The sequence below is a fragment of the Erpetoichthys calabaricus genome, chromosome 9 (genome assembly GCF_900747795.2).
Source record: "Erpetoichthys calabaricus chromosome 9, fErpCal1.3, whole genome shotgun sequence".
NCBI lineage: Eukaryota > Metazoa > Chordata > Cladistia > Polypteriformes > Polypteridae > Erpetoichthys > Erpetoichthys calabaricus.
Genome location: NC_041402.2, coordinates 108181063 through 108206234, shown reverse-complemented (window position 1 = coordinate 108206234; position 25172 = coordinate 108181063). Strand labels below are relative to the sequence as shown.

Here is a 25172-nt window from a genome sequence, read left to right as displayed (position 1 = left end):
ACACACAAACACACCCAGCACACACTGGGGCCAATTTAGAATCACCAATCCACCTAACCTGCATGTCTTTGGACTCTGGGAGGAAACCGGAGTGCCCGGAGGAAACCCACGCAGACACGGGGAGAACATGCAAACTCCACGCAGGGAGGACCCGGGAAGCGAACCCAGGTCCCTAGGTCTCCCAACTGCGAGGCTGCAGTGCTGCCCATTGCGCCACCGTGCCGCCCTGTTACTGGGTTTAGACTTAGATTTAAATGCAGGTTATTGCAGATATACACTGTTTCAACCTTTCAGCCTGCTCAAACTGGTGGATTTTCAAGCTAATGCAGCCACAGTACTGAACATTTCTGAAAAGGTATGTTTGCATGTGATGTAGTACTCATTGCATAACATAGGGTTTTTCAACACTCATTCTGCATGACTAAATTTGTATTCACTTTAGCCTTTATTTAATATATTTAACATATTTTCTATGAAGGATTCATCTTTATGTTCCTGTGTGGATTCCTAGCATACCCCTTTAAAAAAAAGTAATATCACTTCAAGGCTGCTTCATGAATCTGAGTGATAAATACATTCAAAATTGTACCACTACAGATTTTAGAATTATACCATCTTATTCTTATTCAACCGCACCCAGCGCCAATCAGGGTTGCAGGCGTCACGCTACCACACCTCCACACAAAGACGCGAGAGCGACAATTAGAACTCTTTATTTATTAAAACAGCCATATTTCTCAGAAGCGGACCCCACATTACCACAGTTAATCAGCAAAATTATCAGAATAAATCTAGAATATGCCAAATCTCCAAATGAGGCACTTTATAGGAAAAGACAGGTTTTGCAATCAGAATTTAACCACTTGACTACCAAAGAAACATAACAGCTCATCTTTAAATCGTGATATCATTATTGTGAACATGGAGAGAAGGTCAATAAGATTTTAGCTCAACAAATCCACAAGCAGGAAGTCCGCAAAGCAATAACAGCAATTACTAACACAGACGGGGATAAAATCATAGACCATAAAAATATAACCCACATACTTAGAGAGTTCTATAAGTCCTTATATTTCACTCAGTCTAAAGAAGATAAGACACAATCTAATGAGCTCTTTGACTTATTACAGCTACCACAGCTAGATACTCTTAGTGCTCTTAGTGGAACTGGATAAATCTTTGACACTCTCAGAATTGCTAGATGCTATAAACTCACTTCAAAGAGAGAAAGCTGACCCTCACGGCTACCCAGTGAAATTCTATAAAAAATTTTCAAATACGTTAGCTCTACTATTATTAGCAATGTTTACAGAAACTAAAGACAACACAATTCTACCTCAAACTTTTCGTCAATCGTTAATTTCCATCTTTCCTAAGAAAAATGAGGACTTACTACAATGTGCATCATACACACCAATCTCACTCTGAAATAATAACATTAGGATACTCTCCAAAGTTCTAGCTAGAAGGATTGAGAAAGTGCTTCATTCTGTAATATCATAAGACCAAACCGAATTTATTAAAGGCAGACACTTAGTTTCTAATCTTCAACAGTTGTTTATTATATATTATATTATATTATATTATATTCATAAAAATCAGAAAAAGCATTTGACATGGTTGAATGGGAGTACACATTCACCATATTGCACAAATTTGGGTTCAACCCAAACATATGTGCATGGATCAAAATACTTTAAACTAGTCCAGAAGCCTGAGTTTGTATTAACATTATTTTGGAATACTTCAAACTAGAACATGGTACTCAACAAGAATGTCCCCTATCACCATTAAGCCACTGGCTATTTATTTTTGAAATACATCAGAGGTAAAGAGTATTTTCAGAGAAGGACTTGAACAGAAAATATCACTTATATGCAGATGATATGGTAATGTATATATCTGACTCACAAAATTCTGTGCCAGCAGTCCTATTAACACTAGCAGATTTTCAAAATATATATAGACTCTAAATTAATTTGAATAAAAGTGTGCTTTTTCCAATGAACTCTCTAGCACACAATACTAGACTGGACACCTTCCCGTTTATCTTACCAGATCAGTTTAAATATCTAGGGGTAAATCTCACAAGTAAATATAAAGCTCTTTTTCAATACAGGTTTGCTGTCTGCATGGAAAATATTAAACAAGCTGTGAATAAATTGGTCCACCATCCATCTCACATTAGCAGATGGAATCAGCACTGTTAAGATGAACATCCTTCATGTGCTTCTTTTCCTATTTCAAACCATCCCCATTAATAAATCTTTTTTTAAAAAATTAAATTTTCAATCATAACCTCATTTATTTGGAATTATTCTAATCATCCATGAATCCAAAGGGCAACTCTACAATGACCTAAAGCAGAAGGTGGCATGGCACTGTCTAACTTTTAATATTATTACTGGGCAGAAAATATACATGGTATAAAGACCTGGACATCTACACAAATCGATGAATATACACAAGATTGGTTTTCAAAGAATTAAAATATTGCAGTATGTCTTTATATTCCCTGCTCTTTGCCCCAGTAAATACAAATTCTAGTCAATACACTAAACCAATTGCCCTTCATTCACTCAGGATATGGAACCAATGTAGGAAGCACTTTAAGACAGAACAGCTCTTATCTATTGCACCTCTACATGACAACCACCCTTTCCACCCTCTCAAACATACACAGTATTTAATGCTTAGAAAATGTCTGGGATTAAAACATTTAGAGACTTGTACATCGATAATGTTTTGCATCCTACTGGCAATCAGGCTTCAAATTTAGCTTCTCATCAACACAAAATTTCCACTACTTTCAATCTAGAAACTTTGCTAAACTGAACCTGCCCAATTTTCCTCACCTTCCATATATAGTATTTCTATTCCAGAAGAAATACTGATCAGTCTTTAAGACTCAGATAGCATCTCCACAATGTCTAAAAACCTTTAAGCCCCTTCCTTACAAAGATCCCAGGGCACAATGGGGAAAGGATCTTTCATTTAACATTTCAGAATAGGAATAGAAAGCAGCCATGCACAGAATACATTCTAGCTCCATATGTGCAAAGCATTTAATTATACAACTTAAAATTTTCTGTCAAGCCCATTTATTCAGATTAAAACTATTCAAAATTTTTCTAGGGCAAGATTCAACCTGTGAATGTTGCAATCTAGCTCCAGGCTCACTGGGCCACATATTTTGGCCATGTACCAAATTAACATCGTTTTAGATAAAAATCTTCGAATGCATGACAGATAGCCATGGTGTCACAGTCACCCCTTACCCATTAACAGTTGTGTTCAGTGTACTCCCAGATGGGCTTAAAGTGGAGAAGGACAAACACATCATAATTGGCTTTACTACACTACTATCTTGCTCAATTGGAAGAATCCCAGCCCACCACCTTTAAGTCAGTGAGTAACTGATGTTCTGTATCTGGAATTGGAAAAAGTCAATTTTTCACTCAGAGGATCTGTTCAAAAACTTTTTAAAAATTTGGCAGGATCTAATATATAACATTTGACAATAAGCTTCTATATCGGAGGATACTCTTCCTTCCTTGTTGCTTCAAAGGTTTGCTAAGTTGTCTGGCTCTCCTTTCTTTCCTTCTTTTGGGTGGGTTTTGTTAAGTTTTATTTGATTATATAGATTGTTATTTGCTTTTTATTAAAATTAATAAAAATAAAAAAGAATGAAGTTGAACAGTTACAATGATCAGGTATAGCCTCTGTAATAAGCCACACATACCTCTGGAGAACTGCACAAGTCCAACGGTAATGATAAGTCCAAGAGCTAGCAGCTTCCCAGCAGTGAAGACATCCTGTATTCTTGTTGCCCACCTAACACTGGAGCAGTTGACCCAAGTCAGAAACACTGGAGAATGGAAATAAAGAAATAGCTTTCAACAAGAGAAAAAATGTTGTGCCAAAAAAATACAAAAACTGAAACATTGTAACAAATGTTAAAATCAGGAACAAGAAATAAAGAAAACATCTATAGCTGAAGAAAAAAAAACATCAGCTACCAATACTTGGAAAAAGTTAGGGCAGTATGGAAAATACAAATAAAAACAGAAAGCAGTGATTTCAAAATTCATTCTGTTTTGTAATCCATTACAAACAGTATAAAGCCAAGATATTTAATGTTTAGTCTGATAAACTTCATTTTTTTGTAAATATATATCAATTTATGCCATTGACGGCAATCAACACTAGGGTTGTGCAATGCCTTCATAACATCGAAAATGTTTCATGGTTGGAGAGATGCTTGTGGATTATGAATAATTAGATACTCTTTCATCATCCTGCATCTACATGACATGGTGGAAGAATGGACTTAGTTTTGTTGTCTCACATATTGCTGCAACTCAGCACATATAGCAGTATTCGGTAATATTACTACAATGATTCAAAAGTGGTTAGTTCCAAGTTCATTAAAAATTGCCTCAAATCTTGATGCCATATTGGGATAAAACTCTAAAATTAGATCTGCCTCATAAAATTGATTTCAATAAATGTTTACTAATTACTTTTACTAATTTAAACACAGCATCCTTAGTTGTTCTCCCTTTACCATCTTCTGAAGAAAAAAAGCAAAGTGTTATAGAAAAAAAATCATACTTCTATGTTTTGTCATGGCTTTTTTTTTGCATTTTCTTATCATGCGTGCAAATAACATGCCACAAAAACCGTATAATGCTGAGTGTTGATTGACATTAAGAGCTTGCATTTATTATGTGTGTGAAAGCAGTGCTTGAAGCAGAATCTCCCAATTCGTTATTACTTTTACATGACTGAGTGGGGGGCTCCCCCTTGGAGGTCAGTGTGTGTTACTGGCCTCAAGCCTAGGGCAACCTGGGCCAGGTACAAGCCATTGTTGCTACAGGGTGTAGCCACAGTGTTATGCTGTCAAAAGTATAAAAGAAGTAGGCAGCAGTCATATGAGTCTCAAACCATACTTCTCTCTTCTCCTTTATTCTCATTTATCCAGAAATATTTAAATGTTTCAATCTCTGCATAGATCAACTTGACGATCAGTTAAACAATGGTGCATGCCAATTTCCTCTGCAGAATAATAGTGTAAACATATTTACTTTGGTTCAACAATAGTATTGTTGTCAGCTATCAAGAAGTAGCTGATTAGAAACCAATGTGCCCACAACTCGATTTCAAAGTTCAGTTCTGTATCATCACAAGTGTGTGGATGAGATTCTAATCAAAGCAGTCTGATTATTCAAAGCAGGTGACTCTTTTGCAAAACAGTAAATATTTATGTCCTGTAGATGGCCATTAACAATAACCTTTAGTATAATTTTCCAGGAATTGTGCCTTTTCTTTAAAGCACTGGTTTATAGCCCATTACACTAAGCAACACACAGAAATGTAATTTTCTTTAAAACACTTAATTCTAGCCCATTACACATGCATGTATATTAGTATATGATATCAAAGCAATATGGGGATCCCGATGAAACATCAAGCACTGCTGGTCCCAGCCCACTTGAAGCATTGCCTCAGAAGACCAAACAAGTACAACCATGTGACCACTTTCCTTCTCTGGTGCTCAAACCTCACTTCATAGGTTATGTAAAGTATAACACCACAAGGACAGGCTCCAGCTGCTCTGCAATCCTGCCCAGGATAAGCAGGTTAGGAAAATAGATGGTGAATGAAAAATATTGTTAACATTGCTTACAGCTTGCTTCAGCCTGGGGATGAGTCACCCACCGTAGGAGATAAGATTCCATCAGGCAAATGAGCAGCTTAAACCAGCCAAAGTCTCAAAAGAATTCCAACTTGTGCAGACACAGTGAGTGATCATTTTAAGATCAATGAGCTACCTAAAAGAGTGCTGTAAAAGGTAAGAAATCATTGGCACTACAGTGGCACATACCTGCATTCTTCCCATTCAAACTTAACATGTGACACACTGATCAGGCTGCTTTTCCTCAGCCACAGTACACGTCTTCTAAACTGTTTAAAGTCAGAAATCTTGCGCGCTTCTTGTTTTGCATATGAGAGTCTGACAGCTTTCATGTGAGGCACGTGATATTAAAATAAAAATTAATTAATTAATTAATTAATTAATTAATTAATTAATTAATTAATTAATTAATTAAAATGTCTGCCATTTAGTGTTTTGAGGAAGTTTCCTGCGTTTTTTACAATGACAATGTGCCAAGCCAATCAGCAATGAACAATGTCAGCCCTAATCAACACATTCCAAAAAAGTTGGGATGGGGTAATTTAGAGCCAATAATGTATTGAGAAAATAACAATGTGACTAGAAACAAATGATATTTAACAGATGATTGTAATCATGCTTTGGTATAAAAGATGCATCCAGGAACAAACATCCTTTTGTAACAAATGCATGAGAAAATCATTCAAAATATACAAACAATGTTTTTTAAAGATATATTGGAAAAGGATTTGGGAATTTCAACAGTGCATAATAAAAATTTAAAAATTCAAGGAATCTGGAGAAATTTTGGTATGTAAAGGGCAAAGGTGCAAGCCTAAGATGACTGCTCATAATCTCCAATCCCTAAGATGCCACTGCGTCAAGAACTGTCATTCATCAATAAGTGATAAAACCACAAGGGCTCAGTGAACTTTGGCAAACCTTTATCAAGTAACACAATATGTAGTTACATCCACAAATGGTGGTTACAACTGTATTGTGCAAAAAGAAAGCTGAATGTTAACAATGACCAGAATTATTTATTTGTTATTCAAGTATTTATCTTTGAAAAAACAATGGGTCGTTATATTGTTTTCAGGTCAAAGGTCTTTAGCTGTCATTTACTAATCAATGCTTTCTGTTTTTATTTGCATTTCTCACACTTTCCCAACTTTTTTCAAGGTGAGGGATGTACAATATATAAATTAATTCAGGAGATTAATGATAAACATCTAAAACAATGCACTGGACTTAATTCTTTCATATACAGTATACAGCTTAATGTTTACTTGATATGACTGACATTTCTGGACCATAAAATGTCAAATGACACTAAAGATTTACTTACTTCATAAGATCTAGCTCTTCAGCTAAAAATCAATTCAAGACAACTTATAAATATCAGCTAGACAATTCTAATAATAACTGTAGATCACTGGAAAATAAATAAATATTAATAACCTCTATGAACATATTCAGGCAAAGAATGTTTTCCAGTAGCAGAGACGGCACATGGGAATAGGTTTTTGAACTGAACACAAGATCTAAACAGCAGCGTGGTGAATTGCTTGCATACTGAAGTGACTTTATCTGCAGGTGGAAGTCCCATTTTACTTTATGGTGCCATGCAGAGTGCAGCAGTCTATTAGCCAGCAAATGCACTGTGAAGAAGCTGTCTGTTGTTACAGTCCTACCTTTGTCAAGTCTGATAGAAGTCACGGGACATCGTATCTTCGATTGCTGGTACAACAAAGAGTTCTGAGCAGGCATCAGCCACAGCGCTGCTCTTGTGAAAAGAATGGAGATAAATGCCATCAACTCAGAGAGGGAGAGGCAAGTTCATTGTACGATGTGAATGTCACTGCGAGAATAAAACTGAATGATAAAAAAACAAGCGCTAACTTTTACAAGCAGGCAAAATTTACACCTGGTCTCAAACCCGGGACCTTTGGGTCATAAGGCAGCGGTTCTTACCTCTGCACCATTGAAGAGTATGTATAAATTCCCTGTCGAATGCCATTTGAGCTTAGGTTTTTAACTCATTGGCTGTAACAAGTAAATCAATTTTTTTTTTTCTTTTGGTTATATTCTTCAGTAAAAGCACTCATGTTTATTTGATATTTGGACTAAAGTCATCATTCATTATACACTTCATGTCATTATTAGCATAACATGGAAAAAGTTTTTTCTTTAGGTATGTGTTTTGCATTTCTTGCCTCGCATTTCCTTTCATCCTACACTCACCCAAATACGACATACTGTATTATTTACCCTATACAACTCCGGATCTCATCCGCAGATCACGAGCCTTGGCCTTGAGCTGGGAGAACTTTTTGCCTGAGCTGAGCTTCATCAAAATGGGGGGGGGGGGGGGGGGGGGCAGTTTACAGCAGGCTGCTTGCTGCTTGTTGCATTTACAAAACATTAGATCATTAGATGCTGATGGAGAGGTGTGAAGGGAATTAAGGTGGGCCGGGATTATGAGATTTTTCATAGACTTCAGGGATTCTAGTGTTAAATTCTGTAACTGTAAACTAGCAAAAATAAATAAATAGATAAATTAATAAAAATAAATATAATAAAAAACAGGGGAGAGAATCTGCTTCCTCAATTAATATGCTTATTCTAAAATGTTATTGATTAGATCCTGCCAGGTTCTGAAAAAGTCCTCTAACTGAGAATTTGATTTTTTCCAATTTCAAATAGTATATAATATCAGTTACCCACTGACTTAAAAGAGGTGGGCTAGGATTCTTCCAGTTGAGCAAGATAAGTCAAGTGCCAATAGTGTAGTAAAGGCAATTACAGTTTGTCCTTCTCCACTTTAAGATCATCTGGAAGTACACCAGCACAGCTGTTAATGGATTAGGAGGTATTGTGACACTAAGGCTGTCTAAAAGGCATTTAAAAATTATGGTCCAGAATGATGTTAATTTGGTGAACACCCAAACATTATTGCCCAATGAGCCCTGAACTTGATTGCAATGTTTGCAGGTTGGATCTTGCCCTGGAAACATTTCGGACAATTTTGAACGAGACAGATGTGCTTGATATATAATTTTAAGTTGAATAATTATATATTTTGCGCATATGAAGCTCGAGTGAATTCTGTGCATTGCTACTTTCCACTCCATTTCTGAGATGTTGAGAGATCCTTTTCTCACTGTACTCTTGGATCTTTGAAAGGAAGGCACTGTAAAATGGTTTTATATATTACGGAGATGCTGTCTGAGTCCTCAAGACTGATCAATATTTTTTCCGGCATGGAGGTAAGTGGGAGGTGAGGAAAATTGGGAAGGTTTTGTTTAACAAAGTTTCTAATTTGAAGGTAGTGAAAGAAATGTGTTGCTGGAAAGTTAAATTTGGAGTGTAATTAGTCGTAGGCTGTAAAGACGTTGTCTATGTACAGATCTCTAAGTGATTTAATCCCAAATGTTTTCCAGACATTGAAAAATACGTACATTTGAGAGAGTGGAAAAAGGTGGTTCTCATGCAGAGGTGCCACAGATAAAAGCTTCTCTATCTTAAAATACTTCCTATATTGGTCTCATATTCTGAGTGAGTGAAGCACAATTGGACTGTTAGTATATTGGCGATACCTTGTACTTATTGGGGTACAAAGCAAGGAATATACAGAAGTACTGCAGGATTTAATTTCTATTGTGGACCAAATCTGTGTATGTTCTTCTCTTTGTGTCAATGTCCAGGATTTTATAAAAGTTAGGTAGAGCCATGCCACCTTCCGCCTTAGGTCTTTGTAAGGTCACCCTTTGGATAGGTGGATGTTTTGAATTCCAAATGAATGATGTTATGGTTGAATTTCATTTCTTAAAAAATGATTTATTGATGTATATGGGGATGTTTTGAAATAAAAAAGAAGCTTAGGAAGGATATTCATCTTAACAATGTTAATTCTTCCAGCTAAAATGAGATGAAAGGTAAACCATCTATGCAAGTCTTGCTTAATTTTTTCCATACAGACGGCAAAATTTTGTTGATGAAGAGCTTTATGTTTACTTGTGATGTTTACCCCTAGGTATTTAAACTGACCTGCGATGATAAAAGGGAAGGTGTCCAATCTAATATTGTGTGCTTGAGAATTCACTTGAAAGACCACAATTTTATTCAAATTAATTCTGAGACCAGAAATCTCTTGAAATTCTGTTAATGCTGTTAGGATTGCAGACACAGTATTTTGTGGATCTCATATATACAGTACTATATCATCTGTATATAGAGAAATTTTCTGTTCAAGTCCTTCTCTGATAATCCCCTTTATCTTATAAGCATTTTGATAGTGAACTGCCAGTGGCTCAATGGCGATTGCAAAAAGCAGTGGTGACAAGGGGCATCCTTGTCTAGTACCGTGTTCTAGTTTAAAGTAGTCTGAATTATTATTGTTAATACAAACTGAAGCTTCTGGACTGGTATGCAGTAGTTTGATCCATGCACAAATGTTCGGGCCACACCCAAATTTCTCCAATGTAGTGAAAAGGTAGTTCCATTCAACCATATCAAATGCTTTTTCTACATCCAACAATAATAATATCTCCAGGGTGTTAGACTTTGTGGGTGAATATATAACATTAAACAGACATCAAAGATTGGAAGCTAAGTGTCTGCCTTTAATAAATCCAGTTTGGTCTTGTGATATTACCGAAATAATAAACTGAATTTCAACCTCTCTTTCTTACTTGTGTTGCATATTTCACATGCCAGTTATCCTGTTGTTTGTGTCACTTTATTTTTCCAATTTCTGCTATACATATTATGACAGTAATTGGATGCATCAAAAAAATTTTGAAGACAGTACCACTTTCTTCTTTCTTGAAATTAAACATGTTTTCTAACAAAAAATACAATATAAACTCACAAAGTATCCTTTTGACAAGCAATGATTTTTTTTATCAAAATCAAGAATTACAACAATTTAAATTAATAATTAATATACATTTTTATTATAAGAATGTGGGCCTATAAAAAATCATGTAATCATTTATATAAACTAAAGGCACTGTCTCCAGGAAAAAAGCAGATTTATTTTCATTTAAATTAGCATACACATAAAAGACTTTGTGCACGGCTCAAAGAAGACAATTTCTATTTTTGTTTTCATTGTTAGGTTATTAATGTTTTATTTAGAAATATGAAAAGCATAACATTATTTCCAGAAAAGGTCAGAAGCTGCATGGTTGAATGGGAGTAAATTGTAGTGACAAGATTCCACATTTGGATATTGGAATAATAAATCATGCATGGTCATTTGAACCCAAGAGCCCAAATCATTCCAGCATTAGGGGCAACCTTACTGTTGCAACTGGGGAAGCAAGCTAGAGCACCTGCATCAGCAACACCTGGTATCCCCGGATCCCCAAGCCTTTAACATTTCCACAGTTGCCTGTTCTCTGACAGAATGGGAGAGAAATGTGTTTCTTTCTAAGTTATTTTCTCTCTCTCTCTCTCTTTGTCTCTACCTCCTGTGATCCCTTGTCTGTAGCCTTTCTTGGAGTCTAGTGTATGTGAAAGACATAACCCGTCTGCAGTGACTTTTCTTCTGTTCTGGTGTTACAATGAACTTCAAGTTTCTTTTTGTGTACCTCTCTTTTTCAAATTTCTTTAATGTACAGATAAAAACATTTATTGTATATATAGGATATACAGTAATCCCTCACTACTTCGCGGTTCACTTTTCGCGGATTCACAACTTCGCGGGTTTTTAAATACAAGTGATTACCCGCCTATCGCGGACATTATGTTCCAGACCCATCAGCAACAGGAGAAAATCCGCGATATAGAAAGACCATATAAATAAACATTTTTATAGTTTAAGCCTTAAAATACCCATCCCACATGCTTTAAACACATGTAAACTTATAAAACACACTTTGTTATCACATATGATATGTGGATGTCGGGCTAAGGATATGAGTAACATCTCACTATTATAAAACATTTTAACTTCACGCAAGACAAGACAGTGAGACAGGAAAATAGGTGATGTACACCTAAAAGCCTGATTGTACAGGCTTTTAAATTACTGACACGCAGAGCGACAAGCAGCACAAAGCCAGCACAAAGTCCACTTCTCCTTAGCGTTCATTCAGCTCCCCACCCCCTTGACAATGCGAAGTGGCAGGAGCATACCGCGCCTCCGGGGAGGGGGGTTTGAGCGAACATGCGTTCAGCCCTCACACACCCCCACTCCTCCTCCTTCCAACAAGCAGGCATTTTGGCAGAAGCGGCACAAAGTCCATTTCTGCTCAGCGTGAGTTCAGCTGCCCCCCTTCACAATGCAAGTGCAGACACATCGACGTCTGATCACTGCGTGCAGTGTGCAGTGTTGGTCTGCGGTGTTTAAGAATGTAGAAAGTGTTTAAGAGTATAGGAAGTGTTTATAGGAGTGTGGGAAAGGTTAACAAGAGAGTGAGAAAGGTTTATAAGAGTGTGGGAAGGGTTTATAAAGCCTTAAAATATGTATAAATAATAAAATAAATATAGGTCGCTACTTCGCGGATTTTCACCTATCGCGGGGGGCTCTGGAACGTAACCCCCGCGATAGGTGAGGGATGACTGTAATGCACAATATATAGCATATCATGCATATTCATATATATATATATATATATATATATATATATATATACATATTTTAATGAAAGAGACAAAAATATCATAAATCTTTGGGGCACCTGAAGTCTAACCCCGTATAATGAAAACAAAACATGGGTTGAAATTGCATTAAAAAGCAAAAGAAAACATTGATGCAAATCTCAAAGTAGACTGCTCAAGATGGCAGAGCTTTCAGTCTTATGGACTCCTGGCAGGAAGAGGCGGGTCCAGGCAAGAGGACACCGAAAGTGACATCAGAAATATTATGACCATCAATCTTTCAGTCTGCAGAGAAAGGAAGAGAAAAGGCATCAGCCAACAGAGAAGTCTGGGGATCTGATGGAAAATGAGTTACTTGAGCCCTTAAGCTGTCGCCCAAGCACACGCATGTGACAGGACCCTCCTCAGCCTAGACCCATTGGGTTGGGTGTTCTGAACCGCGAGATCATGAACCCGGGATACAGCATCGGCGTACATGCTCCTCCCAGGTGTCGGAATAGATGACAACATCATCCATGTAGGCAGCACAATAGGCATTGTAGGGCCGTAGCACTCACTCTATCCACCAGACAATGGAAAGTTGAAGGAGCCTTTTGCCATTCAAATGAGAGAATGTGATACTGCCAATTGCAGCTAGGAGTGCTGAACATAGTCTTGGCCTTGGCAGATTCCATTAAGGGAATTTGACAATACCCCTTCGCTATATCAAGGTTGTTCAAATACTGGGCCTTACCAAATTGCTCAAAAAGTTTGTCCACTCGCGGAATCAGATATGCATTGAGTCAACAGAAGTTATTGCAAAAGTGCCAGCTACCATTGGGCTTAGGTACGAGGACTATGGGACTAGACCAGGGACTAAAACTTTCCTTAATAACAATAAAGTCTAGCATTCATTTGATCTTAAGTTCCACTTCAGCTCTTTTTGCTTCTGGGAGGAGATATGGGAGTTCTTGGACAATGACCCCTGGTTCTGTAATGATGTCGTGTGCAATCAGGGAAGTTCTTCGGGTTCATTCATTCAACACTTCTGGGATGGACAAGATCACTGCTTTGAGCTCTTGTTGTTAACGGAGCATCAAATTTGGTCTAAAATTAATGGTGCTGTTTTGAGTAAAGAATGAATGAGGCTAGCTTTTGTACTAATCAGGGTTCTCTGTCCTTCCACAGCTTCAGCAGATTCATGTGGTATACTGCACTTGTTCAGTTGGCTGGCGGTTTGTTTTTTCTCCCACATAATTGACCATCCCCTTTCTATACTTAATTTTGTATGGGCCTTGCCAATGTGCCAGTAATTTAGAATGGGTACCCAATCTATGAGCCGGAGCTTCCAAAGTGTTGTGCAACAGTCGTAATAGTGAGCCTGGGCTGACTGCGCAAACTCCTTATTCTCTTTTAGAAATGTTTCTAAAATGTTAGTGGAGGGCAGGGCCTCTTCCTCCCATCCTTCTTTTAGAATGTCCAATAGGTCCTGGGATTGTTGTTCATAGAGCAGTTCAAACAGGTTTGATCACCACAAGGGAAAGCAAAGGTGCATACACCTGATGGGCCCCAATTAGGGCGAAACACATGTCATGTAGTCTTTGTATTATTTGACAGGTACTCTATAACATGCCTATGATCTGCTTCTCACAACTGACAGGGCATGGCGTATGTTTGCCAACTACAAGCATTACCTGGTAGTCAACCCAAATAATCAGACCTATGGATATATATATGTATATACAGTATTATAAGGAGCAGAAGCCCTAGCACTTATAATGTGATCCTAATGTAATGTGGGAGACCTTCCGTGACAAGACCCTGAAAGTTGCTGAGGGATGTGTTGGTGTTACCGGTGTTCCCGGAAGGAGGTGTTTCATCTTGCAGGGAACCCTGGATATCATTGAGAGTTGTCGCAGCGCATGGTTCAATGGCAACTCTGGTCTGTACCGGGAACTGAGAAGGACGGCTGCGAGGGCTCTGAGGGCAGATAAAGAGGCGTTTGTTACAGGAATCTGGCGACCCACATCCTTCTTACAGAGGAATCGAAGCATTACACACATCTGAATCTGTTTCTCAGAGTGTTACAGTCAGGGCAGCTGATGGAACGGTCCTTACGGATAACACTGCAGGTGTGACCCGCTGGGCTGGCTACTTTGAGCAGTTGTTCAAAGCCGATTCTCTGGCTAGGACGCTGGATATCTCTGGGTCAATGGTTCTTGAGGTTGATCCTCTAATTAGCTGTGAACCACCCTCTCACCGAGATTGCATAGGTGGTGAACCAGCTGAGGGGGGGAAAGGCTGCAGGGATCTGTGGTATTCGGGGTGAACTTCTCCAGGCTGGTGATAAGGCTGTCCTCCTGGCATTACAAGCAATCTTTGCTTCCATTTGGGAGACTGGCATCATCCCAACTGACTGGAAAATGGAACTTGTCGTCCCTAACTGGAAAGGGAAGGGTGATTGTCTGGATTGCAGTAACTACAGGGGGATAACACTGCTCTCGGTGCCGGGTAAGGTCCTTGCTAGGGTCATCCACAATAGGATCCGTGATCACTTGCTCACCTACCAGCGACTGGAACAGTCTGGTTTTACGCCTAAGAAGTCTACCATCGACTGCATCCTGGCACTGAGGGTTCTCATGGAGTGCAAACGAGAATATCGTCAGAGATTCTTTGCAGCGTTTGTCGATTTTCGCGAAGTCTTCGACTCAATCTGCCCTATGGGACATCCTGAGGGTTCGTGGGATCTCCTCAAGGTTGCTGGATATGATGGCCAGCCTGTACACTGGTACTGTGAGTGCTGTGCAAAGTGGAGGCAGGACCTCTGCGTTTTTCCCAGTTGATTCTGGGGTTCGTCAGGGGAGCGTACTGCTCCTACTCTGTTCAATGCTTGTATGGACTGGGTGTTGGGCAAGGTCGTGGGGTCCAGCGGCTGTGGGGCATCTGTTGGTGAAGAAAGATTCACGGATCTTGACTTTGCTGATGATGCTGTGATCTTCGTGGAGTCCACGGAGGCTCTGATCAGGGCGCTCGAGAGACTGAGCGAGGAGTCTGAGTGTCTGGGCTTGCGAGTGTCCTGGATAAAAACCAAGATCCAGGCCTTTAATGACCTCTTGGGCACAGCCATCAGCAGTGTGTCTGTTTGTGGAGAGAGTGTCGACCTTGTTGAGAGGTTTACTTACCTTGGCAGTGTCATTCATGTCTCTGGTGACTCTTCCTATGAAGTCAGTAGATAGATTGTGAGAGCATGGGGGGGTCATGAGGTGACCTGCGGCGAAGACTGGACTTCTTTGGTACTGTGTCTCTCCAGAAAATCCTTGGGTACCGTTGGTTTGACTTTGTGTCGAATGAGCGGTTGCTCATGGAGTCCCGATTGAGGCACATTACCTGCATTGTGAGTCAGTTACGGCACTACGGCCATGTGCCTCGTTTCCCGAGGGTGATCCGGCTCATAAGGTCCTCATTGTTGGGGACCTGAGTGGCTGAACCAGGCCAAGAGGTCGCCCACTTGACACCTGGCTGCAGCAGATAGAGGGTCATTTCCGGAGGGTGGGACTGGACCGCGTGTCTGCCTGGGGGGTTGCAAACCGGGATCCCGAGTTGTTTTGTCGTGTAGTGGGTGCAGCAACGCACTGTACCAGTGCATGCTCCCCAACTTGACTTGACTAATGATGGTTCAATCACCTCTGTGTAGTGAATTCTATTCTATTACTACAAAATACTAAATCTAGACAGATGACTACAGACAATCTGAGCCAAAGAGAAGCCCATCACTGTTAAAAAAGGTCAGCATTTTAAAGTTCCAATTTACTTTCAATTTTCTATTGAAAGAAAAAAATACAGTTCTGAACTTCTACTGAGATTTTATTTTGAACTACAGAGTGATATCTTTTGTGATTTAACATACTGCATTAAGAAGAAACATATTAAAAAAATAAACTAGTAACTGTACTTTATTTCTATTCTCGAGGGACTGCATTCATAATAGGTATATTATCCAAAGTAATGTTTCTAGTTTTTTTAGGTAAAAAGCAAACCAGAATCTACTCCAGACCACTGAGAAGCACATCCAGGTCACAATATTTCACACAGGGACTCTACATTTCTCAGAGGTTTCGATGTAAACTTTGAATACTGCAACTGGGAAATGCTGTTCCCTACTAGAATCCAAGCATTCCAAGACAAACAATTCTGTGCATGGAATATTGAATGGGAATGTTGGAATGTGTATTGCTGTACACTCCATTCCATCTACCTACTTACTCTTGCAATGTAATCAAAAGATGCCGACAGATAATTTTAATTCTTTATTACTCTCGATTTGAACAGAAAATGAATTTCTTGTCAAATGAAACTTGTGGTATTTTATAGTTTTATTTTGTAACAGTTAACATTTAATGTGTACAAAGTGGAAGATTGTACAGATTGGGTATCCCTAATCCAAAGTGCCTGGGACCAGAGATATTTCGAATTTTAGATATTTTCAGATTTTGGAATATTTGCATATACTGTACATAATGAGCTATCTTGGAGACTCTTAATCAAACAGGGAAGTGCAGCCAAATGATGTCTCACTCATATAATAATTCATATCACTGAGCCATTATTAGAATGAATGTTGAAATGACAAACCTCAAAGGTGTAAAATATGATGTACAGACTTTATTGTAGATCCCTTTTAAAATGGCCAATGCTGTGTATTTGCATTAAAGAACTTTTAAAATTTTTTTTGTCACTTTATATAAGCTACCTGTTGTTACTTTCAAGGGAACTGGCCGACAGCTCAAGAATATCTGAGGCAACCTTCACCATGCCCACTGTGCTGCATACACTGGGTTTTATTAATCAGTTTTTTTTCTTTCTTTGGTGTACGCATGTTTTCACTCTCGAATCCATCCAAAGTTTTATAATTGAGACCTCTGGTGTCAGTGATGGTCAAAGCCCATTAAGCAGATTAAAGGCATGAGATACTTACTTAAGTGGGAAGTATTGAGCATGAATATATGCAAGCTCATAAAAGCAAGAAATTGTGTGCGCCAAAAGAAAAGATTTATAAAAACTGGTGTATGCACATTTCTATACAATTTACACTTCACGAATCAAAATCACCGTGTAAATGTGTGTATGTGAACGTGCCTCGATGCCACCCTGAAACATCCAAATATGGAGCATGCTAATTAACCTCTTACATATACAATCATGATGTTGCAGAACTTTATTGGCTGGTAGAGCAGCCTCCCACTTAATGCATCGAGACACCACCACCTGCATTCAAGAGTATATGGCTGCACTTCACAATTGGAAGCATTATAATGCCTCTTCTCTGTGTTCTGGAGGTCAGGGAAAGTGGCAGCATCTGAGCAGGTAGCTGCTATTACCGGGCAAATGTAATTATATGATTACTGTTACAATGAATGGCACAGGCTATATGAAACAGTGATAGTTCAGCCAGTTGCTTTATCAATAAGCCAGCCACCACATACAGTACTATCATTTTTTTTTTTTTTTGTTCTTTATTTCGCCTTATACAATTTCTTGTATTAGGAATTTGTTAGTTTTCGCATACCCCTTGGGGTCAGAGCGCAGGGTCAGCCATTGTACAGCGCCCCTGGAGCAATTACAGGTTAAGGGCCTTGCTCAAGGGCCCAGCAGAGCAGTGGCCTTTTGGCAGTGACGGGGATTTGAACCGGCAACCTTCGGGATACCAGCGCAGCTCCTTAGCCTCAGAGCCACCACTCCGCCCAATGTCTGCCAAATCTATTTTGCCTTAAAAAATATGAATCCCAGGCCAAAGAGCCACAACTCAGATGACTTGTGTGTTAACGGAATGTCACTACTCACAGTTAACAAAAGCAGCTTCATTCTCACTAGGTGCCCTTATTGAGTTATAAGTGCTGTAAATTGCTCTGATTATGTTAGGAGAACCGGACACTGTTGCAAATGCCTTTTTATGCTGGCAAAATCATGCTATGTTTTATTTGTGCACGCCCACACCATACAAAAACTGGATGCAGCTCTTTGCCAGTCAGTTAACGGCTTACAGCACAGCAAGCAAGATAGAATAAAGCTTGGCTGAGATATTCCTGACCTGTCAGACAGTTCCCTAAGAAGTGACAACAGGTAGCTGATATAAACTGACAAACAACCAAAAAAGTTCTTTAGTGCTAATACACAGCATTGGCCCTGCTAGAAGCAATATAAAATACAGTCTGTACATTGCATTCATTGCCCTTGAAGCATAATATGTTTGTCATATCAAAACACATTATATAAACAACTTGGTGCTTTCTATTATGCGGGCAAGTCGCAATTTAGCTAGTACTGCTGCATTTCCTTATTTGGTCAAAGGTTTTGTCATTTCCCAGTTTTTCTGAAATGTTACATATGCATGGTTCAGAGTTGCTGTAAATATTTGCACATTCCCTTGTTAAGTTTTCTATTATAAATCTCAAAGTTTGTGTAGGAAGTTGCGTACACACATTTCAAACCATTTTTTGTGCGTCTGCAAGCTTTATAAATGAGGCTCCAGATTTCTGCATTTAGTGCTTATGAGACAAGGAAGAGTTGATGTGTTCTCATCAGTGTTCATGTCACATGTCCCTTACCTTACCTAAATGCTGCCCCTTTATGTCTGGAGCATGCACCACTCAGATGATGGTGCCCTAGGCAGCCACCTATGTCTCCTAATAAATTAACTGGCTCTGCTTGATGTAGAATTTTCCACTTGTGCCCTCCTATTTTTTTTTAATGGATGAAATGCCACGCAGGTGTTATTGTTTTACTCTCCAGTTCAGCACATGTGCCATTCATGGGGGACCCAATAATCGATCAAGTAATTGTACATTGTGGTGTTTGTTGCTTCATGGGGAACACCAACCTCAGTCGCTGTTCATGTCTTAGGCTCTTAGAATTTTAAAGTGGACAACTGTTCCAATGAAACCCTCACCCATACCCCCCGGTCATCACTTAAGTACAGTAGCTTTGTGGAACTTGATGTTTCAAAGGTGATATAGGAATAGGAAGAGATTTAGCTTGGTTAATTAGCTATCCGTCGTGCCTTTGGCAATGTGGTTAATTGATTAAATAATTTGGCAAGATTCCTAGTTTATTTACTTTACCTTTCTCTGTTGTAGGAGGCAGTCTTCCAGCCATTAGACTTAAATCAAGGTAACTGAAGCAGTGGTCCTCTAAGTAAGGCTCTTTGCTGTGTCATCTGTAACTTCATATGGAAAACCATTACTCTTTCTGGCACAAGGGTTTAGATGTTGAATTTCCTTTCTTGAAATAATGACTGCTTCTCAGCCTTTCGGACTGGCACAGTGCATAGTTTGGCAGACTGGATTTCAGCTTTCCGGTTGACAAAGAGAGGAGATTGTCAGCTTCCAGCTCCCAAGGGAGGTTTCAGAGCATGCAAGAGGTTATTTTGTAGAATGTGAGAGCAGAGAGCCCCTGGGAGTTCCCCAGAGAGAGTGCCCTCAGAATTCTCATGACAGTCCTGGATAATGCAGCTAGTTTTGAAGGAACATATAATCACTTGTGATTGAATTAAAGTCACTTCTAGCTACAAAGTGCACATTTCCAGTGCTTTGTTATTGATGCATTATTTTGTCCATCACACTTTCAATCCTAAAAGCAGTCACTGCAAAGAATCTTCTGCAAAGATGTCAGTTCAGCTCTGATTTACACCTCTGTTATCACACGAATTACAAGGCTGGTCCTGATACGGAGAGTTTAGACCCCTACTTTCCCATGTAAGTAGGTGTTTGACACATCTGGATATTTGCATCCCAGTTAAATCTGCTATTTAAACAGGCCATTAGTGTACCACTGAAGCTTAGCAGAATGGGGAATGCCCACTTTGTCCTACAGTGACCAGATCATCCCATGCTCAGAATGAATAAATATATTTGGAATCTCTACACATGTTGTTAACATACATTCAGCAGTAAAAATATATATATATATTTGTGGCAACTCATTCAACATCACATTGGCGCTCAAAATGTTTCAGATTATGAAGCATTTCGGATTTTGGAATCTTAGATTAAGGATATTCAACTTGTACTGCCAAGGCTTCAAATTTCAATTTGACAAATCCATAACTGTAGTACAACTTATTGGAAAACTTGGATGACACTTCAGCCTGCCACAGCAAAATATCTTGCTAACTAAACATATTTTTAATTATATTTTACCTGAAACCATTCCAAATTATATAGATATTTTAGCACAAATATTTAAAAGATACTAAGACAACAGATATGTTGTTATTAATGAGTTCTGTAAGGTGTCCTTGTGTGCCTTGAAAGGCGCCTATAAATAAAATAAATTATTATGATTATTATTATTATTTAAGGCAGGCATTTAACTACAACTGAAAAATAGTAAATTAAATATTTACTCACATAAGCATACAGTTGAAAGGATCCTGGAAGCATCATACGGAGGAACACAATTAGGAAATATTGGTTGCAATACATAGTTCGAGAATGTCAGCGCAATTACAGCCAGACTGGTGGGGTACATTATCAAAGTGGCACTCCATAATAACAGAAACCTTTGTTGTAAAAAGAGAGGAGAATTGGTTAATACAAATGTAAATCTGAATGAACTTTACTACTTTCTACTATCTTATAAACAGTAGTTTCTAATATGCATTAATTACTTGGTAGAGCTGTGTAACTGAAAAAGTGGCCATTCACTATCGGTTTTCAAATGTTTTGAAAACAGTTTGCATTTGTGCTCTCAATTTTGCATTTCACTTTGCAATGGTATCTAAGCTGGAAACCAGAAAAGTATCTTCATTTCATCTGAACATTAATAGAAAGTATTTTGAACTCAAGTTGGAAGACCACATATAATAATAATACTACAATTTATTTAAGATGCTTTTTACAAAACCTCAAGACCACCTCACAGAATATAACAGATCACTGGTAAATTCTATAGTAGTAAAACAATGGTAAACATTAAAATAATAAGTAAACATGCATCAATAGTGAAATCGACATGAACTAAGCAATAATGTACCATAGTAAGTAGTAAATATACTGTAAAGAACAGTTGACTCCCACTGCAAAGGACTAACAGAATAAGTGAGTTTTGAACTTTGTAGTGGAGTCCAAATTTCGGATGTGGGAGGTTAAAGTGTTCCAGAGTTTGGGCGCAGCAACAGAACAGGACCTAGCACCCAGAGTAATGAGGTTACCAATTGTGGTAGTTAGTAAACCTGAAAACGAGAAATGCATGGATCGAAAAGGAGCATAAGGTTTGAGGGTGTCAGTGGGGGCCTGTTATGTAAAGTTTAAAATATGAAGAGAAGACTTAACCTGAAATAACACAGAGAGCCAGTGGAATTGAATAAGGTGATGTGTAACATGGTCGGCTAGCTTGGTGTATGTGATGTTTCTGGCAGTACAGTTTTGAATGAGCTGTAATCGGTGGAAGAGTCTATTCAAAACCCCAAAAAGAATACCATTAAAATGCCAAAAAGAATGCCATTAAAATAGTCAATGAGAAAATAAACAAGGCATTGACCAATCTCTCAGTGCTACATTGTGTTAAGCCAGGGAGAATTCTGGCAATATTCCAAATGTGGTAGCCTGGGAGACGTATTCATATGGAGGCAAAGGAAAGAGTACTGTCCATGATTACACAGTGGGTCTTTAACCGAGTGGAAATGGGTATGGTACAGTCATAAAAAGAAAGGGTGAAACAGTTGAACATGGCAAGTACTGATTTACAGCCTATGACCACTAACTAAGTTTTACTGCTGTAGTAATACATATTAAAATGTGTCACTGTAATCTGTGAAGTTCATTTCAAACCCATTACTTTATAGCTAAAACCACACAAATAGGATGACATACAGAACCTGCCAGAAAGATGGATATAAATAGGTGGAAGACGACTCAGGCAGGCTAGTTGCCCTACTTGGTCATATAACCATGGGCCACCATCTTCTATTTAAAGTTCTCTCTGTGAACAATCCCAGGGACAATTAGCTAAGGCAGGGATTTTGGTTGATTAGAGCAGGCCTGACCCATTATTTTCAGGCAGAGGTCATGAATGATTAGAGCAGGCCCACTGTGTGCTAGCTGGGTCTCAGAAGATAATATAATAATACTAGCAAAATACCCGCGCTTCGCAGTGGAGAAGTAGTGTGTTAAACAGGTTATGTAAACATATATATGCATATACATATACAGTGATCCCTCGCTATATCGCGCTTCGCCTTTCGCGGCTTCACTCTATCGCGGATTTTATATGTAAGCATATTTAAATATATATCGCAGATTTTTTGCTGGTTCGCGGATTTCTGAGGACAATGGGTCTTTTAATTTCTGGTACATGCTTCCTCAGTTGGTTTGCCCAGTTGATTTCATACAAGGGATGCTATTGGCAGATGGCTGAGAAGCTACCCAACTTACTTTTCTCTCTCTCTCTCTTGCGCTGACTTTCTCTGATCCTGACGTAGGGGGTGTGAGCAGGGGGGCTGTTCGCACACCTAGACGATATGGACGCTCGTCTAAAAATGCTGAAAGATTATCTTCACGTTGCTATCTTCTGTGCAGCTGCTTCCTGAAGCGACATGCTGCACGGTGCTTCGCATACTTAAAAGCTCGAAGGGCACGTATTGATTTTTGACTGTTTGTTTTTCTCTGTCTCTCTCTCTCTCTCTGCTCCTGACGGAGGGGGTGTGAGCTGCCGCCTTCAACAGCTTTGTACCGGCGGAGCTTCGCATACTTAAAAGCAAAACAGCCCTATTGATTTGTTTGCTTTCCTCTGTCTTTCTGACAGTCTGTGCTCCTGACGCGCACTCCTTTGAAGAGGAAGATATGTTTGCATTCTTTTAATTGTGAGACAGAACTGTCATCTCTGTCTTGTCATGGAGCACAGTTTAAACTTTTGAAAAAGAGACAAATGTTTGTTTGCAGTGTTTGAATAACGTTCCTGTCTCTCTACAACCTCCTGTGTTTCTGCGCAAATCTGTGACCCAAGCATGACAATATAAAAATAACCATATAAACATATGGTTTCTACTTCGCGGATTTTCTTATTTCGCGGATGGCTCTGGAACGCAACCCCCGCGATGGAGGAGGGATTACTGTATACATATCTACATATACACATATCTACATATACATATATAGCAAAATACCCGCGCTTCGCAGCGGAGAAGTAGTGTGTTAAAGAGGTTATGTAAACATATATATACATATACATATATACATATATATACATATCTACATATACACATATCTACATATACATATATATATATATATACATATACACATCCACATATATATATACATATATATATATATACACATATCAACATATATATACACATACATATACACACATATACGTATATACATATACACATACATACATACACATACATATATATATATATACACACATACATACATACACACATATATATATACACATACAGACATATATATATACATATACATATTTATATATCTACATATATATACATATCTACATATGTATACACATATATATACATATCTACATATATATATTTATATAGACATACATATATACATACATATATATATATATATATATATATATATATATATATATATATATATGAATGTATCTATATATAAATAGCCAAATCCCCGCGCTTCGCAGCGGCGAAGTACTGCTTTTAAATTTTTATTAAGAAGAAAAGAAAACCTTTTTAAATTGAGGGAAAATATACCAATAACAATTTGTTAAGGATCTTTTTTTTTGTGAAGCTGCATTCAGTCAGTTCACGTGAGCAGCTCTCTTGTGTGATGTTGCGATGTCCACAGCTTTATTTAATGTTAGCTAAGACCCGGCACTTAAAAGTTTCTCGCTACAGCAATTTTAAGTCCATTACAAAGTGATCCAAAGTCTCGTTTATACCTCGTGTCTTCTCATTAAACTTGTATGTCGCGAATATGGTATTGCAAACGGCAGCGGGAGCGTTTCTATAAAGTTAATTTAAACTTACGGTTTACACCGTGCTTTGTTTCCGCAGTATCGAAGTGATCACTCGTGCTGCATTCAGTCAGTTCACGTGAGCCGCTCTCTTGTGCCTTCTCAATTGTGTAATGAATGTATTCTTCAGCGCTGTTTGGGGCTCTTCCTTGTTTTCAGTTCACGTGATTACGTAGGAGGCGTGACGACGCGATACGCGACTCCGCCTCCTCCATTACAGTATATGGACAAAAAAGAGGTTCCAGTTATGACCATTACGCGTAGAATTTCGAAATGAAACCTGCCTAACTTTTGTAAGTAAGCTGTAAGGAATGAGCCTGCCAAATTTCAGCCTTCCACCTACACAGGAAGTTGGAGAATTAGTGATGAGTCAGTCAGTCAGTCAGTGAGGGCTTTGCCTTTTATTAGTATAGATATAATATATAAATATAAATATATAATCTCATAATATAACCATACCTGACAAGTTTCCTCAAAAAAAATCCATAAAATATGCAAATATGTGAGTATTTAAAATGACAAGGATCCATGAAGGAGATAGAAGCCATCCAAATGATGCCCCCATCCTGCCGGACCAGACACGTATAGTCATCAGCATTCCCCACTGAAGTATTGCATACTGACTGTACGTTCCATTGGCTTCTCTCCAGCCTGGATATGTATGTATAAACGATCATTCTATTTTATAATTTGGGGCTACTTTTGAATGCAAGTTAAATACATATATCTCTTTTTGTACTATATTTCTCTTGTTTGATTATTTCTGCCATGGTTACGAAAAGGACGAGTATAAGAAAGTGGATTGTCATCTAGGTCCTTATGTCCTGGAGACAGGAAGTAAGGGTGGTAGATTGAAGAGTGGAAGTATAGTAGGATACGTTTGAAGGATACATAAAGTTGA

At 38.5% G+C, this 25172-nt stretch overlaps 1 protein-coding gene across 1 annotated transcript in view; it reads right to left on the bottom strand.

Moving 5' to 3' along the window:
- The window catches only part of slc7a10a (solute carrier family 7 member 10a), a 272071-nt gene that overhangs the window by 148524 nt on the left and 98375 nt on the right, over positions 1 to 25172 (bottom strand). Inside the window, exons 3-4 of the mRNA XM_028810060.2 lie at positions 20671 to 20822; positions 3743 to 3868 (exon numbers count right to left, since the gene is read on the bottom strand). Coding sequence (XP_028665893.1) covers positions 3743 to 3868; positions 20671 to 20822 — 278 coding nt within the window. The remainder of the gene's footprint in view (positions 1 to 3742; positions 3869 to 20670; positions 20823 to 25172) is intronic.